The sequence below is a fragment of the Protopterus annectens genome, chromosome 9.part0, assembly GCF_019279795.1.
Source record: "Protopterus annectens isolate FY-2018-M chromosome 9.part0, PAN1.0, whole genome shotgun sequence".
In the NCBI taxonomy this organism is placed as follows: Eukaryota; Metazoa; Chordata; order Ceratodontiformes; family Protopteridae; genus Protopterus; species Protopterus annectens.
In genome coordinates, this window is record NC_056743.1 from 996,392,623 (window position 1) to 996,408,005 (window position 15,383).

Consider the following 15,383-nt stretch of genomic DNA (forward strand, 5'->3'; position numbering starts at 1 on the left):
ATTTTGAAACCAGTAATCTCATCCACTGCAGTTCAGTCAAGCCAAAGTCCATTCAAAAGACAAACCAAATGCAATAAATTTACCCCATAAGCTTGTCCAAGTGGAATCTTACCTGGCAAGTCCAGTTTAAGCACCACATGTATTCGCTGGAGAAAAATATTTTTCTCCCAGTCCTTAAGTTTTCATTCTGCTTGGCTTACATAATCCCAAAGACCTTTAAAACTTCAGGTGTACCACTAGGATAAACTGATCCTCAAAGAGCCAGTATTCCCTGTAAAATGTACCAAGACAAAGCAAATTCCTGTTCTGGATTCACATATTTCAATTCCTACAAGTGAAGCTTAGTGTTCTAAGCTAGTTAATGGGAATTTGTTAGGCATGCAGGGCAGCTAGTGTTAGACAATGGGGAAGATCAGCAAGTGTTTCTTGCATGTAAATCACTTCACTAATGAGAGTTGGTATTTCTAGGTTATGAGGGAATGAGACCAAGCTTGAAAGCATGTTATTAAACACGAGAGAATGAGACCAAGCTTGAAAGCATGTTTTTATTCACCACAACACTTACATGGACAGCAGTACAGTACAAACATAGAAAATTACACAAACAGGACAGCTGAACATATTAATATTCTTCACCCTCCTCCTCTCCTTCAACACTGTCTGCACCAACCTCTTCATAATCTTTCTCCAAAGCAGCCATATCTTCACGGGCCTCTGAGAATTCTCCCTCCTCCATACCTTCACCAACATACCAATGAACAAAGGCACGTTTAGCATACATCAAGTCAAACTTGTGGTCCAAGCGAGCCCAAGCTTCAGCAATTGCTGTTGTGTTGCTCAACATGCATACAGCACGCTGCACCTTAGCCAGGTCACCACCTGGTACCACAGTAGGAGGCTGGTAGTTTATTCCAACCTTAAAACCAGTTGGGCACCAGTCCACAAACTGGATAGTACGCTTAGTTTTGATGGTGGCAATAGCAGCATTTACATCTTTGGGTACCACATCACCACGGTACAACAGGCAACAAGCCATGTACTTTCCATGACGTGGGTCACATTTCACCATCTGGTTAGCTGGTTCAAAGCATGCATTAGTAATCTCTGCAACAGTCAGCTGCTCATGGTATGCTTTCTCAGCAGATATAACTGGAGCATAGGTAGCCAAAGGGAAGTGAATACGTGGGTAGGGCACCAAGTTGGTCTGGAACTCTGTCAAATCTACATTTAAGGCACCATCAAAACGAAGAGAGGCTGTAATGGAAGACACTATCTGACTAATTAGACGATTTAAGTTTGTGTAGGTTGGGCGCTCTATATCTAAATTTCTGCGGCAAATATCATAAATTGCTTCATTGTCTACCATGAATGCACAGTCTGAATGCTCCAATGTGGTATGAGTAGTCAAGATGGAATTGTATGGCTCTACCACAGCAGTAGAGACCTGAGGAGCTGGGTAAATTGAGAACTCCAATTTGGACTTCTTGCCATAATCAACAGAGAGTCGTTCCATTAGCAGGGAAGTAAAGCCAGAACCTGTACCACCACCAAAACTGTGGAAGACCAAGAATCCCTGTAGACCTGTGCACTGGTCAGCCTGAAAAGAAAAAGAAAAATGTTAGCACTACACAATCTCAAATCAAAATCTTTCCACTTAAGTAAACTGACGGACATGCAAAGATTCAAAAAATTGCATTTCTAGTTACAGTTGGCATTAAAATGGTAAAACTTGCACAGGGGCTGGAGGGAGTGACATCCCTATTCCCTTCCTACCCAAAGAAGCTACTTAAAACAAAACCAATTTATGCTCACCTGTACAAGGCAAGTCCTGCTGGAGACTGCTCCAAAAAGGTGGGAATGGCACTTGACAAAACCATACAAGCATTATCCCTTCAGACAGTAACCACCCACACACCGACTTAAGTGAAGACCATCCATAGAAAAAGGTTTTACTAAATTTTGCCAGTGGGATAGAGTAAGCCATAAGTATCCAAGTTTACAAAGTTACCCACTTTGTGTACAAATGATTAAAAACAAGCAGCTTTCAAGTTGGAATTTAGTCTCAAACTATACAGACCACCCTCAATTCTGCTCAAGGATTTCAGGACTGAAGGGAAAAATAAAGTTATGTACTCACCATAACATCGATGTTGGTAGTCCACCTCACCCTTCATTTTTTTACATATGGTTCTGAGCCAAACCTCTGCTCAGACTGCTGATTTACAAGCTGGAAGACTTCTGGTTAGCTCGTGGCCAAGCTGGAAGACCACGAGCCAACCAGAAGTCTTCCAGCTTGGCCACGAGCCAACCAGAAGTCTTCCAGCTTGGCCACGAGCCAACCACAAGTCTTCCAGCTTGGCCACGAGCTAACCAGAAGTCTTCCAGCTTGTAAATCAGCAGTCTGAGCAGAGGTTTGGCTCTGAACCATATGTAAAAAATGAAGGGTGAGGTGGACTACCGACATCGACATTATGGTGAGTACATAATGTTATTTTTCTCTTCAGTCCTGAAGCCAAGCTGGAAGACTTGTGGTTGGCTCGTGGCCAAGCAGGTATCCCATGGTGCACTAGTGCAATCCCCAGACCTTGTTTGCGGCGCGCTAGAAACAGAAAAAACCCTAACAAACCAATACCAAGGGTCACCAACTAAGACAATCCAATTACCTCCAGATCTTTCAGGATGGGGGCAGGAGGGCGGGTTGGTAAAAATAAAGGGCAAGATTTACCAACATGGAATATTATGCGAGTACATAACTATGTTAGGTGGTCCAATCCCACCTTCATTTTTACATATGGGACAGAGTCCCTAGTGCCTTATTCTTGGGTGGCTCATTGGAAAATACTCCAGAGCACTGTGGAGCTAAAGGATGCTCTACCCCTGGATGCAAAATCCAATTTGTGTAATACAGGTGAGTAGCAGCCCACGTAGCTGCTGCACAAATATGATAAAGTGGTACCCTGGCTTGAAAGGCTGCAGAGGTAGACAGACCTGGTAGAATGAGCCTTGATAGTGTGGTAAAGGTCTGCCCTCCCAATTGTAGATGAAGGCTATGCAACTAAAAATCCAGTTGACAAGGTCACCTTAAACTGGTAGTTAGACAAGGTCACAAACCGGTAAGCCCAAGCTGGAGTCTGAAATTAATAACTGGCCTGACTTCTGAAATTCTTTGGTCTGTTGCAAAATAAAAACAACCTTTGCCATTTACTGTCATACAGCCAGAGAAAGCGAATCATGAAGCCTGACTAGAGATGGAATGCAGCAGCCATGCAGTCAATTTGAGGGTGTGGACAGCAGGATGTAGCAAACCCATGTAGGACAATAGATCTGGAACTGGGTCCAGAATCCCAGTATTGTCCAAGAGAGGCTCAAGGAAGGGGAACCAGACCTGACTAGGCCAGAAAGGAGCAGTGAGGATCAACTTGCTTCCCAGCTGATTGGAGAAGAGGGAATGAAGGAAAGGCATACAGAAGTCCTGTGGGCCAATCATGGACCAGAGCGTTTCTGGGAGTTTCCCCTGGAGGGGGAAATAAAGGAAAACTAGCTGCTGCACTTGGCATTGACTGGGCTGGCAAAAAGGTCACAGCAAGGCTGTCCCATCTCCAGAAAATCTGTTACACTATTTCCCCAATTTCAAAGACCACTTGATGCAGTAAGTGCCTGGCTTAGCTTGTCCGCTATCACGCTGGCTGTCCCCAGAATGTGCATTGCTACCAGAAACAGCTGGGAAGAATCACCCATTCCCAAACTCGCATGGCCTCTCAGTGGGCAACATCTGGTATCGCAATAGTCTCTGGAGGAAGGTCCTGAAGTGCTTGCAATGTCAGATGCACTGCCCTCCTCTCCAGAACATTGATATGCAGATGAGCCTCGTGTTCTTGCCATATGCCGTGGACAGTCCTGCCAAGATACCCCCCACCTGATCTGGGAAGCAGCAGTGGTCAGTGGCAATGGGTTGGGCAGGAACAAAGGGAGCTCCTATGAAGTGGTTGGAGGCTTTTCCATCAGCAGGACAGGGTGACAGCAGTAGATATTGCATGACCACTGGGAAGACAGGAGCCATTGGAGGATTCTCATGTGTAACCTGGCTAAAGGTATTAACAGAATGGTTGAAGCCATTGTACAGAGAAGGTGAAGAACCCATTTTGCTTGGACTTTCCGAAGCAGAAGATGCTGAACTTGAGAAGGCTTTGTGCTCTTTCGGAAGGGAGATGAACTGTCATACCCCCTGCCGAAAAGAGACTGCGAGGGCAGTAATAGACGTTTCCCAGTTTGAGATCTAGTTCAAAGTTGAATGGTGGCATCCCTGTTTTGGATGAGTACATGCCTGGTGGTGGTCAGGAGCCAGTCCAAATATGGAAACACCTGGAATCCCTGACGTCTCAAGTGAGCAGTCACTACTGCCATGCATGTGAACACCCTGGGGGTCTGTGGTGAGACCTAAGGGCAGAGCACGAAACTGATTACAACTCGCAGCCGAAGTGCAGATCTCCTTCATGCCTTGTCCATTTTTATATGGTAGCAGGCATCTTTGAGATCCAGAGAGCACATCCAATAGTCTTTCCCCAACAATGGGAGTATAGACTGCAGTGTGACCATCCAAAACTTGTCCTTCAGATTTGTTTAATCTGCTGAGGTCCAAAATTGGCCTCCAGTCTCTGGTTTGTTTTGGGATCAAAGAAACTAGAGTAAGTTCTGGATCCTGTCTGGTCTGTTGGGATGGGCTGGATGACTAAGAGCAACCTGTCCCATCTCCACAGTTGCCGGATCCCTGTGATTGGGTGGAATGTGGGATCTTTTTGGGAACACTCTGGAAGGAAAGGGTATGATATAGCATCTGGTAACAACTTTGTACCCAGATATCTTGGGTGATATTTAGCCAGGCTTCCAAATACAAAGATGTGACCAACTGACCCCAGAGAAAGTCAGGCCCCACATCTTTAGATCTGATAAGGCTGCCCTTGAAGGAATCATGGCCTTGGTATTGTGGACCACCCCTGCCTTTAGGGCGACTACCATTTCCTCCTCCACAGCAGGAGGATTTAGTGTGTCCAGAAAGACCCTCTGGAACTTTTTGAACCACATTTTACCTCCTCTTTGAGATATGGCAGAGGGAGTGGTAAAAGAGTCACATGGCAGAGTTTCTTTCCTAGACATACGTTTTTCATCTTGGGACCAGAGGAACCATTAAATGGAGTTTGTGAAGGTGGATTCGGCTCGGCAAAATTACACAGGCTCATCCAGGAGTGGCACCCAAATGGCAACTACTGAACCCACTGCTCTGCTCACTCCCATCAGCTGCATGGGAGAGTCAACGGAACTTAGGGTGGACAAATGAGCAGAAATCCTATCAGGGACTACCTCAGGACAAGCACCCTGTATGGAATCCAACTCCTTTGAGGTCCCCCTGCAACCTCGTGAAGTGAGCAACTAAGTGTAAATGCCACTAAACTACACACACTTCCAAGTCCCCTTGTTTGGTGAATGAACAGAGGAAGTCTCCCAAATCTGCCCATCTGTTGAGACCCCTTGTTTGGTGGATGAACTGTGGCCACCACCATGGCATCTATGAACACCCTTGGACAACAACTTTTGGTCTCTGGGGGACTGGCTCCATGGCATTGGAGTATCCCACTCTAACCAGATCCATTAGTCGGTAGGTGGAGGCACCCAAGAGGCAAGAGCGTTGAGACCCGAAAGCCTTCAGGTGCAGACTTAGAAGGGTTGACAGTGGACCAGTCGCACCTCTGCTTAAGGAATGCCAGGATGTCCACAAGGGTGACATGATGACTTGGGGGACCCTTCAGACTCTAGGGATCATGTCTGACAAACTCCTGGGAGTCTATACGCTTCCTCTTGCATACCCTCTTCCAGGGGGCTTCTTGAAGGGAGGCCTTTGAAGAGTGGGGGCCACCAGCCAGTGGCCCCTGAGGCTGCAGGTCCATCTCTGGAGAGAGTAGGTGCAGAGACTGAAGTGCTTGTACCACTTGTACCACTAGCAGGGGCTGTAGTTTGAGACAGCATGCTCCTATCACCTTGAAAGGAGACTTCTGGCTCTGAAGAGAAAGAAAGGTTGGCACTGGAGCCACAGCCATCGGCTCAGATAGATACAGGGTCTGAGCTCACCCTGGTGGATGCACAGAGGAAGGCTTGGAACAGATTCCAACCCTCCCCATCGGCACTGACAGAAGAGCTTCGGTCCCTGGACACAGACGGAGCAGTGCGTCAGAGCTGAACTCTGCTCTGATGCAGCAGCAAGGGGAGGGGGAACAGAGTTCCTCTGCTGGTAAAGCACTGAAAAGGCCAACAAGGCTCAGAGAAGGAACAGACTAGGGCAAAACTGGATAGAGTGGCTCTGGGAACAGATTGGGGTCAGAGCCAACAAAAAATTAAGACGGAGCAGACTACTTCAGGAGTCTCAGTACTACCTTCTCCACATATTCCAGGAGCCTTTTGGAAGATGAAGTAGGGATCTCAACCTAGGAGGCACTGGAGACTTAGCAAGGAGACCAGTAGGGATTCTACAGACTGGCTCTGAGCAGTAGAGTCAGTCATTTCCAATGGTTCAAAAGTTTGCACCAAGCACCTGTGGCCAACTGATACAAAGATGCTCTCCTTCAGCTAAAGACAGAGGCAGATTTTGGTAATTTGGCAGGTGGCTCAGACACCATCCGGTGCCAGAGAAGACCTTTTTGAAGATTTTGATTTACTCTGATCTGATTTAGTGGACTTGGAAGCCCATGAACTAGATAAAGCTTCCTCAAAGGCTGGTTTCAAGAGACCCTCGAGTATCAGCTTGTTCTCCTGTAAAAGAACTCTAGGAGAGAAAGCATGACAGAACAAGCATGATTCTTAGGTTCATAGGTTCATACTAGGCTATCTGCCCAAGGGCATTTATAAGCCTAGCCCATAGTTATGTGGCTTTCGCCACCCCTTTAGTTTGAATAAAAACTATGCCTATCATTTTTCTGTGCCTCTGTCAAGCAGTGACACTGAAGTAATCCCTGGGGTATATCTGCAATCTCCCATCCATTGGTCAAGATTCCTCTTGAACAAGGCCAGTGAGGTGCTCTGCCTCACATGTACCGGGATTTTGTTCCACAGCATAGGGAGTCTCTGGGTGATGAATCTGTCCCTCCAGCACGTTCTATTTATAACAGTGTCAAGGTTTAAGTCTCCCGCCCTTGTGGTTCTGAGGGATCTAGATTTTTTGAGGTGAAGCATATTCATCAAATATGGGTTTGACGTGGCCTTATATGTCAGGCACAGGTCACCTCTGAGCAAGCAGTATGAGACTGAATAAAGCTGGAGTTCTTTCAGTCGGGCAGCATAAGACATATTTTTGAGACCCTTTATCCTTTTGGTGAGGAACTTTTGGGGCCTTTCAAGCTGCATCAGGTGTCTGGTCAGATACATTCCGAACGGGGCATTGTACTCAACCATAGGTCTAATGAGTGATGAGTACAGGGGGACGATGACCTCCCTTGATCTAGATGTGAATCCCTTCATGATCAGGTGGGAGATATAGAAGGTTTTCCTAACTACTTTAGCAACATGAGTGTCAAACGAAAGACTACTGTCAACTTGGGTCTTATGACTATGCATTTTTTGGCGTTTAACTTCAGGCCATGGCTCTGACACCAGTTATCCGTTTGTGAGGCCCTTCTGGAGGATATCAGTGTCAGATGTGTTTTCGACTATGGCGCCAGTTTGCAGTCATCTGCAAACTTTGTCAGCCATAACCCTCCTGTGTTTGCTTGTACTTCAGAAAAGTAGATGCCGAACAAGAGTGGACCCAGGACTGAGCCTGGTGGGACACCACTTGTGACAGGCTTTGAGTCTGACATGGCTCCAGCAACTCTGACCCTGTGGGTTCTGTCGCTTAGCCAGTTTGCAACCCATCTTGTGATGTATGGGTTTACATTCAAGCTGATGAGTTTTTCGATGATACCCGAGTGGGGTATTGTGTCGAAGGCCTTTGCCAGGTCGAGGTAGGCTGTATGGACTGCCTTTCCCTCATCAATGGCCTTGGTGACTGTCTCGAAAAAGTCAACCAAGTTTAAGAGGCAGGATCTGCCTTTGACAAAGCCAAACTGGGTTGGATCCAAAGTCTGCAAGTTCCCTATGTCTTTATTTATGAGTTCCATTATGATCCTCTCCATGGCTTTGCAGATAAGGCTCACAGCCAATGGGGCGGTAATTTCAGGGTCTGTGGAGGCCGCCCTTATGAAGTGGGACCACACGCACTCCTTGAGCGCCATCCTGAGGTGAGGCTAAGATTAGACAGCTCTCCTAACTGTGGAATTAGCTCCTCGTTGTGTTCATGAAGCACACAGCCGGGACACCATCTGGTCCCATGGATGTTGTGTTTTTTGCCTTAGTGAGGGCAGTTCTCACCTGGGCGTTGGAGATGTTTGGGGCTACAATCCTCTGGAATAGATATCTCTCCTTTTGGGGGGGAGAAGTTTGCACTGAACCTGTCAGCCAGTATGTTAGCAATATGTGTAGGTTCAGTAATTTTCACATCATTTTGAACTAATTCTGAGCATATCTGGGAGTTTCCTCCTAGGTTTCTAACATAGCTAAAGAAGGCCTTATGATTGTCTTTAGAGTCCTTGGCGATTTTTCTCTCAAAATTTGCCTTGGATGATTTTATGAGAGCTCTTAGTTTTTTACTTATAATGATCAAAGGTGTCTTACCTTTCAAGGATTTTGCTCTATATTGTAGTAGCTTCCTCCTTTTGTTGTAGAGCTTGTTTATGGCTGAAGTGAATGGCCCCCAAATAGCTACGGTGGCCATCAGTTATCTTCTGGGAGCATTTTGTGCAGAGGGTTTATGCTCCTTGCTATCCTTAGAACATTGACATGCAAAACCAGAGGGGAGAAAATAATAATTGACTAGGTCCTCAAACAGGCCTAGCCCTGCAGAAGTTACACAAGGACTAGGTCCTCCAAGTTACAGGCCTAGCCCAGTGTAACAAACTAGGTCCAACAGACCAAGTATTTAAACAGACAGGTTCAGTCACAGGAAAAAAATTGAGATGTCAAAAATACAAATTCTGTAACCTAAGGCAGAAACCAACAGCAATTCTATAAATATCACCTTAGCAGATACCCACCAGTCAAGATACCAAAATGGTCAAGAGCAGTACAAATAAGAGGAGCCCCTGTTAAGAGCAGAAGAAAATAGCCAAACTACCTAAAATTTGCAATGGCGCCCAACTGGGCACAGGATACCAATACTACTAGTCAAAAAGTTCACAAGGACAACTTGGACAAAAGCCTACAAGATGACACTTTTGGCTTTTCCTGGTTAGGGGTTGCCACAGCAGAACTCCAGTCCACTAATGATTGGCAGTAGATATTTTACATAGTTGCCAGCTCTGATGCACAGCCTTCAATGAAGGTATAGCCCATTCATGCATGTCTCCACATAGACACTTTAGCTGAGAAAGTAACAGGACAACATTGTACTGTGAGGCGACAATGCTACCGCAGCACCACCACTGCAGTATAGCCTATAAGATTACACTAAATATGCAATATCCACTATGAATGTAAAGAATGTGAAAAGGACTTTGCCAGAGCCAAGAGAAGCACATCCGAACTAGTCAACACGGCAAACTAGATTGGGGATCGCACTAGTGCACCATGAAATACCTGCTTAGCCACAAGTCAACCAGAAGTCTTCCAGCTTGTAAATCGGCCAAGTTGGGAGCAGATGTTTGGCTCCAAACCCACATGTAAAAATGAATATGTTAGGTAGTCCAAAGCACATTTCCTACAAATGGATGCCATAACACTGACTAGTACTAGTCGGTGACTAGTCAGGCTGCAAACCCTAGTCTGGCAGTCCTTGAGCTTGAAACTGGACAATGTAAACATGATCCAGAAGAGGAAAGTACCCAACCACAGCACCTTCAGAGCTACCACCACAAGCAAGTCTGCTATGAACATGAAGAAAGTTTCACATAGAAAAAGGTGAAACTGCTGTACCCTTAAAGCAAAGGTGAAACTGCTGTACCCTTAAAGCAAGGATTAAGTAAAGCCAATATTAACTTGGGAAAATCTTACATTTTCAGCAAGGTAGCTCCTAAAAAAAACCCCACATGTATTTCAACACAAATTAAATGCCTCAAGACACAAACCTTCACCTTGGTACACTGCTTCAGAGATAGCAAAAAGCAGTCTACTTAATGAAATTGACTGCAGCAACCACAAGAGTTGTGGCTTATGTCGCTTCCTTTAGAAACTACCAAAATTAACTATACCTACCTGGGCCAAGAGGACCCAAATTCGCTTTAGTTTCTGTGTGTGTGGTGTGTGTGTGTGTGTGTGGTGTGTGTGTGTGTGTGTGTGTGTGTGTGTGTGTGTGTGTGTGGTGTGTGTGTGGTGTGTGTGTGGGTGTAATATCTGCCTTCACTAGGCAGTGACCAGTCGTGAAACCACAATGTGCATTTCTGCACAAAGACTTAAAATATTCAGTTTTCAAATTTAAAAATTCAATTTCATACAACAAAAAAATACAAGATGCAAATTAACATGTACACGAGGATAAACTACAAAAAAAATATATGTACAAAGTGCTGCTTTGGGCTAAACCCGATATTTGAAAAGATTTTCTAGCTTTAGTGAATACAATTTCATAGTTTTAGATAAGCATTCTTCTGAGCCACACACAAAAAAGGGAGGGAAACAATTACCTAGAACACAATAGGAATGGTTCTTAGAAGCAACCACTGTACAGAAAAGAATTTTAAATCAGATAAGAGTATTCCAGAATAGGTGCATTTTTTGGGACAAAGTTTGTGAAGTTATGCATGTAACTGCCATGTTCCTGAAGCCACTCCATGACATTAGTACAGTCTACCTTAAGTTGAGTAATGTATAATTTGACTAGTTATTAGGATGTGAAATTTAAAGTGCAGTCTCCCATTTTATTCACATTGAAGGAGCACCAAATGGAGTGGGAGTATCTACAAAACCATAAAATATGCATGTCCGCTTGAATGTAGGAACAAGGGCATGCAGTTGAAATATTCGGGTTAAATGGACAGGTAAGACTGGTGATCATGAGTTGGGTGTACAAGTTTCGTGAAAGGGGAGAAAATAGATTTAGACAAGTTTGATCCTTGCTGGTTCCAATAGTCTGCAAATTGGAGTCTTGGTGGAGTGTTGCATAGCTGGGATAGCATGTTGACAAAGTTTCCATTAGTCTACTTAATTTATAATGTGAACATAAGGCACAGTTCCCTTAGTTGACGCAGAATTACACTTAAGACCACTTTAGGGTCTTTGTAATTGGGTGATAAATCCCTAAATTTAGATATCCCATTGGGTATAACCAAAGGGTAATTGGATAATTAATCCTATTTCTATTCAGAATGAGATTAGGGTTTAAATGAATAGGCTATAATAAGAGCCCTTTCCAATTAAATTAGTTCCTGAAAGGATTTTTTCCCCTTGTATCCCAAGAACTAATGGGTCTATAAAGGGAAGAGCTTTGGAGTTAAGGTGGTTTAAAATGTGGTTAAGCCACACCTTAACCCAGAGATGGTACCGCGATTGAGTGTCTTTAGGATTAGCAATTTTAGCCCATGTAAAATTCTGTAAATATGCAGGTCTGGCATACCAAGACCCCCTTTATTTTTTGGCAGTGCAAGTCTTTGGTAGGATGATTTTGGGTACCAATTATTTGAAAGCTTTTATTTAAGGATTTTGCTCTAATTGTAGTAGCTTCCTCCTTTGTTGTAGAGCTTGTTTATGGTTGAGTGAATGGCCCCAAAGCTGTGGCCATTGATATGTTTGACATTTTCATTAATGAAGAGTAGTGTAATACCTGCTATGTTGGGACATTACCTAGACCCAGGGGATTAGTAATGACTGGTCCTCAAACAGCCAGGCTGCAGAGTAACTGACTAGGCCTCCAATTACAGGCCAGAGTTACCTGGTCCAACAGAAAGTATTTAAACAGACAGGTTCAGTCACAGAAAACCTAGATGCAATCAAATCTAAACCTAAGCAGATCCAAGGAATTCTAATTACACCTTACAATCCAAGTAAATACCAAAATGTCAAGAGCAGGGTTCCAAAAAAGTGTTAAGAGCAGAAACAATAGCCAATCTATAAAATTTGCAATGGCACTTTCTGGAAGGATACCAAAAACTAACAGTCAAAAAAGTTTTACAAAGGAAACAATTGCAAAAGCCTACAAGATGGCTTTTCCTGGTTAGGGGTCGCCACAGCAGAACTCCAGTCCACTAATGATTGGCAGTAGATATTTTACATAGTTGCCAGCTCTGATGCACAGCCTTCAATGAAGGTATAGCCCATTCATGCATGTCTCCACATAGACACTTTAGCTGAGAAAGGGACATACTTATTGTACTGTGAGCTAAAAATGCTAGAGCACCACCACTGCAGTATAGCCTATAAGATTACACTAAATATGCAATATCCACTATGAATGTAAAGAATTTGAAAAGGACTCAGAGCCAAGAGAAGCACATCCGAACTAAACACGGCAAATGAGATTGGGGATCGCACTGGTGCATCATGAAATACCTGCTTAGCCACAAGTCAACCAGAAGTCTTCCAGCTTGTAAATCGGCCAAGTTGGGAGCAGATGTTTGGCTCCAAACCCACATGTAAAAATGAAGGCAAGATGAGAATAACCATATATGTTAGGTAGTCCAAAGCACGAGACATACCCATTTCCTACAAATGGATGCCATAACACTGACTAGTACTAGTCAGTGACTAGTCAGGCTGCAAACCCTACTCTGGCAGTCCTTGAGCTTGAAACTGGACAATGTAAACATGATCCAGAAGAGGAAAGTACCCAACCACAGCACCTTCAGAGCTACCACCACAAGCAAGTCTGCTATGAACATGAAGAAAGTTTCTTAGAAAAAGGTGAAACTGCTGTACCCTTACAGCAAAGGTGAAACTGCTGTACCCTTACAGCAAGGATTAAGTAAAGCCAATATTAACTTGGGAAAGTCTTACATTTTCAGCAAGGTAACCCCTAAAAAAAGCCACATGTATTTCAACACAAATTAAATGCCTCAAGACACAAACCTTCACCTTGGTACACTGCTTCAGAGGTAGCAAAAAGCAGTCTACTTAATGAAATTGACTGCAGCAACCACAAGAGTTGTGGCTTATGTCGCTTCCTTTAGAAACTACCAAAATTAACTATACCTGGGCCAAGAGGACCCAAATTCGCTTTAGTTTAAGTACTGTGTGTGTGTGTGTGTGTGTGTGTGTGTGTGTGTGTGTGTGTGTGTGTGTGTGTGTGTGTGTGTGTGTGTGTGTGTGTGTGGCAGTATCTGCCTTCACTAGGCAGAGACCAGTCGTGAAGCCACAATGTGCATTTCTGCACAGACTAAAATATTCAGTTTTCAAATTTAAAAATTCAATTTCATACAACAAAAAATACAAGATGCAGATTAACATGTACACGAGGATAAACTACAAAAAAATATATGTACAAAGTGCTGCTTTGGGCTAAACCCGATATTTGAATTTTCTAGCTTTAGTGAATACAATTTCATAGTTTTAGATTTCTGAGCCACACAAAAAAAGGGAGGGAAACACCTAGAACACAATAGGAATGGTTCTTAGAAGCAACCACTGTACAGAAAATTAAATCAGATAAGAGTATTCCAGAATAGGTGCATTTTTTGGGACAAAGTTTGTGAAGTTATGCATGTAACTGCCATGTTCCTGAAGCCACTCCATGACATTAGTACAGTCTACCTTAGGTTTAGTAATGTATAATTTGACTAGTTATTAGGATGTGAAATTTAAAGTGCAGTCTCCCATAAGAGAATTTATGGTCTCCCATTTTATTCACATTGAAGGAGCACCAAATGGAGTGGGAGTATCTACAAAACCATAAAATATGCATGTCTGCTTGAATGTAGGAACAAGGGCATGCAGTTGAAATATTCGGGTTAAATTTGTTTAAGTGGACAGGTAAGACTGGTGATCATGAATTGGGTGTAAAAGTTTCTTGAAAGGGGAGAAAATAGATTTAGACAAGTTTGATCCTTGCTGGTTCCAATAGTCTGCAAATTGGAGGGCATACAAAGACCCCCTTTATTTTTTGGCAGTGCAAGTCTTTGGTAGGATAGAGTGATTTTGGGTACCATATAAATTCTGCAAATGCCTTGTGTATTTAGAGAAAAGAATGGAGGAAAGATGCAACGAAGTATAGAATCTTTAGGATATTCGGCTTAATGGATTTTAGCTAGCATAGGGAGTTTCAGCTGTTGCCATCTTAGAATATGGTTTGACCATAATTTCATTAAATGAAGAGTGTAGTGCAGAATAACCTGCAGTGGTGGTGCTGTGGTAGTGTTGCCACCTCAGATGCTGTCCAGTTAGATTCTCAGCTAGAGCGTCTTCTACGTGGAGACATGCATGAATGGCCATACCTTTGAAGGCTGTGCATCAGGGCTGGTAACTCTGCATGTAAAAAATCAACTACCAATCACTAGCAGACCAGAGTTCCTGTGGTGACCCCTAACTAAAACCAGAGACAAGTCCGGGGCCAAAAAAGGGGTTACAGAATGTGGCATGGTCATAGCTAACCCCAGATAGCTATGTGAAAGTCTACAAAAACTATACTAAAGGATTCATTGGGAAGATGAAAGACTCGTCTTTAACCACCTTATAATCCAAAATAAGAAGTATTCAGGGGTTTCCAAAATATAGGTTAAAGTCACCCACAAATGCAGACTTATTTTGATATGTAACATTTTGGGTATTGAATGGTATGTTTTCTGTAGTAAGAGAAAATAACTGTTCAAGGGGACGACAGATATGTGCAAGTTTATTAAAAAATGTAAAGCTATATCAATGCACTACAACTGAATATAAATTCCCAGTTGACTTGTGCTTTGCAAGCATCCAAAATCATGGCACATCTTGGATTTTGTCTTTCTTGGTAATACCATGGTCTCCAAGGTTAATGTGTTATCCATTTATGTCTATCGAGCATGAAACCTGCTTGATTAGAACTGAGGGAGGGGATTACTTTAAAGCCTTTCAGCTAATACAGAAGATTGAGTCAGGGAAATCAGGGTCGGGGGGGGGGGGGGGGGGGGGGGGGGGGGGGGGGGGGGGGGGGGGCGGGGGCCTGGGGGGGGGGGCGGGGGGGGGGGGGGGGGGTGTGGGGGGGGCGGGGGGGGGGGGGGGGGGGGGGGGGGGGGGAGTGGGTGGGGGGGGGGGGGGGGGGGGGGGGGGGGGGGGGGGGGGGGGGGGGGGGGGGGGGGGGGGGGGGGGGGGGGGGGGGGGGGGGGGGGCGGGGGGGGGGGGGGGGGGTTTTTTTTTTTTTTTTTTTTTTTTTTTTTTTTTTTTTTTTTTTTTTTTTTTTTTTT

The 15,383-nt window shown here is 44.3% G+C and overlaps 1 protein-coding gene across 1 annotated transcript in view; it reads right to left on the minus strand.

Annotated features, from left to right (window-relative positions):
• Positions 1-531: 531 nt before the first annotated feature.
• LOC122811732 (tubulin alpha-1C chain) overlaps positions 532-15,383 on the minus strand; it is a 30,361-nt gene continuing 15,509 nt past the window's right edge. Inside the window, exon 4 of the mRNA XM_044083776.1 lies at positions 532-1,597. Coding sequence (XP_043939711.1) covers positions 623-1,597 — 975 coding nt within the window. The 3' untranslated portion in view covers positions 532-622. The remainder of the gene's footprint in view (positions 1,598-15,383) is intronic.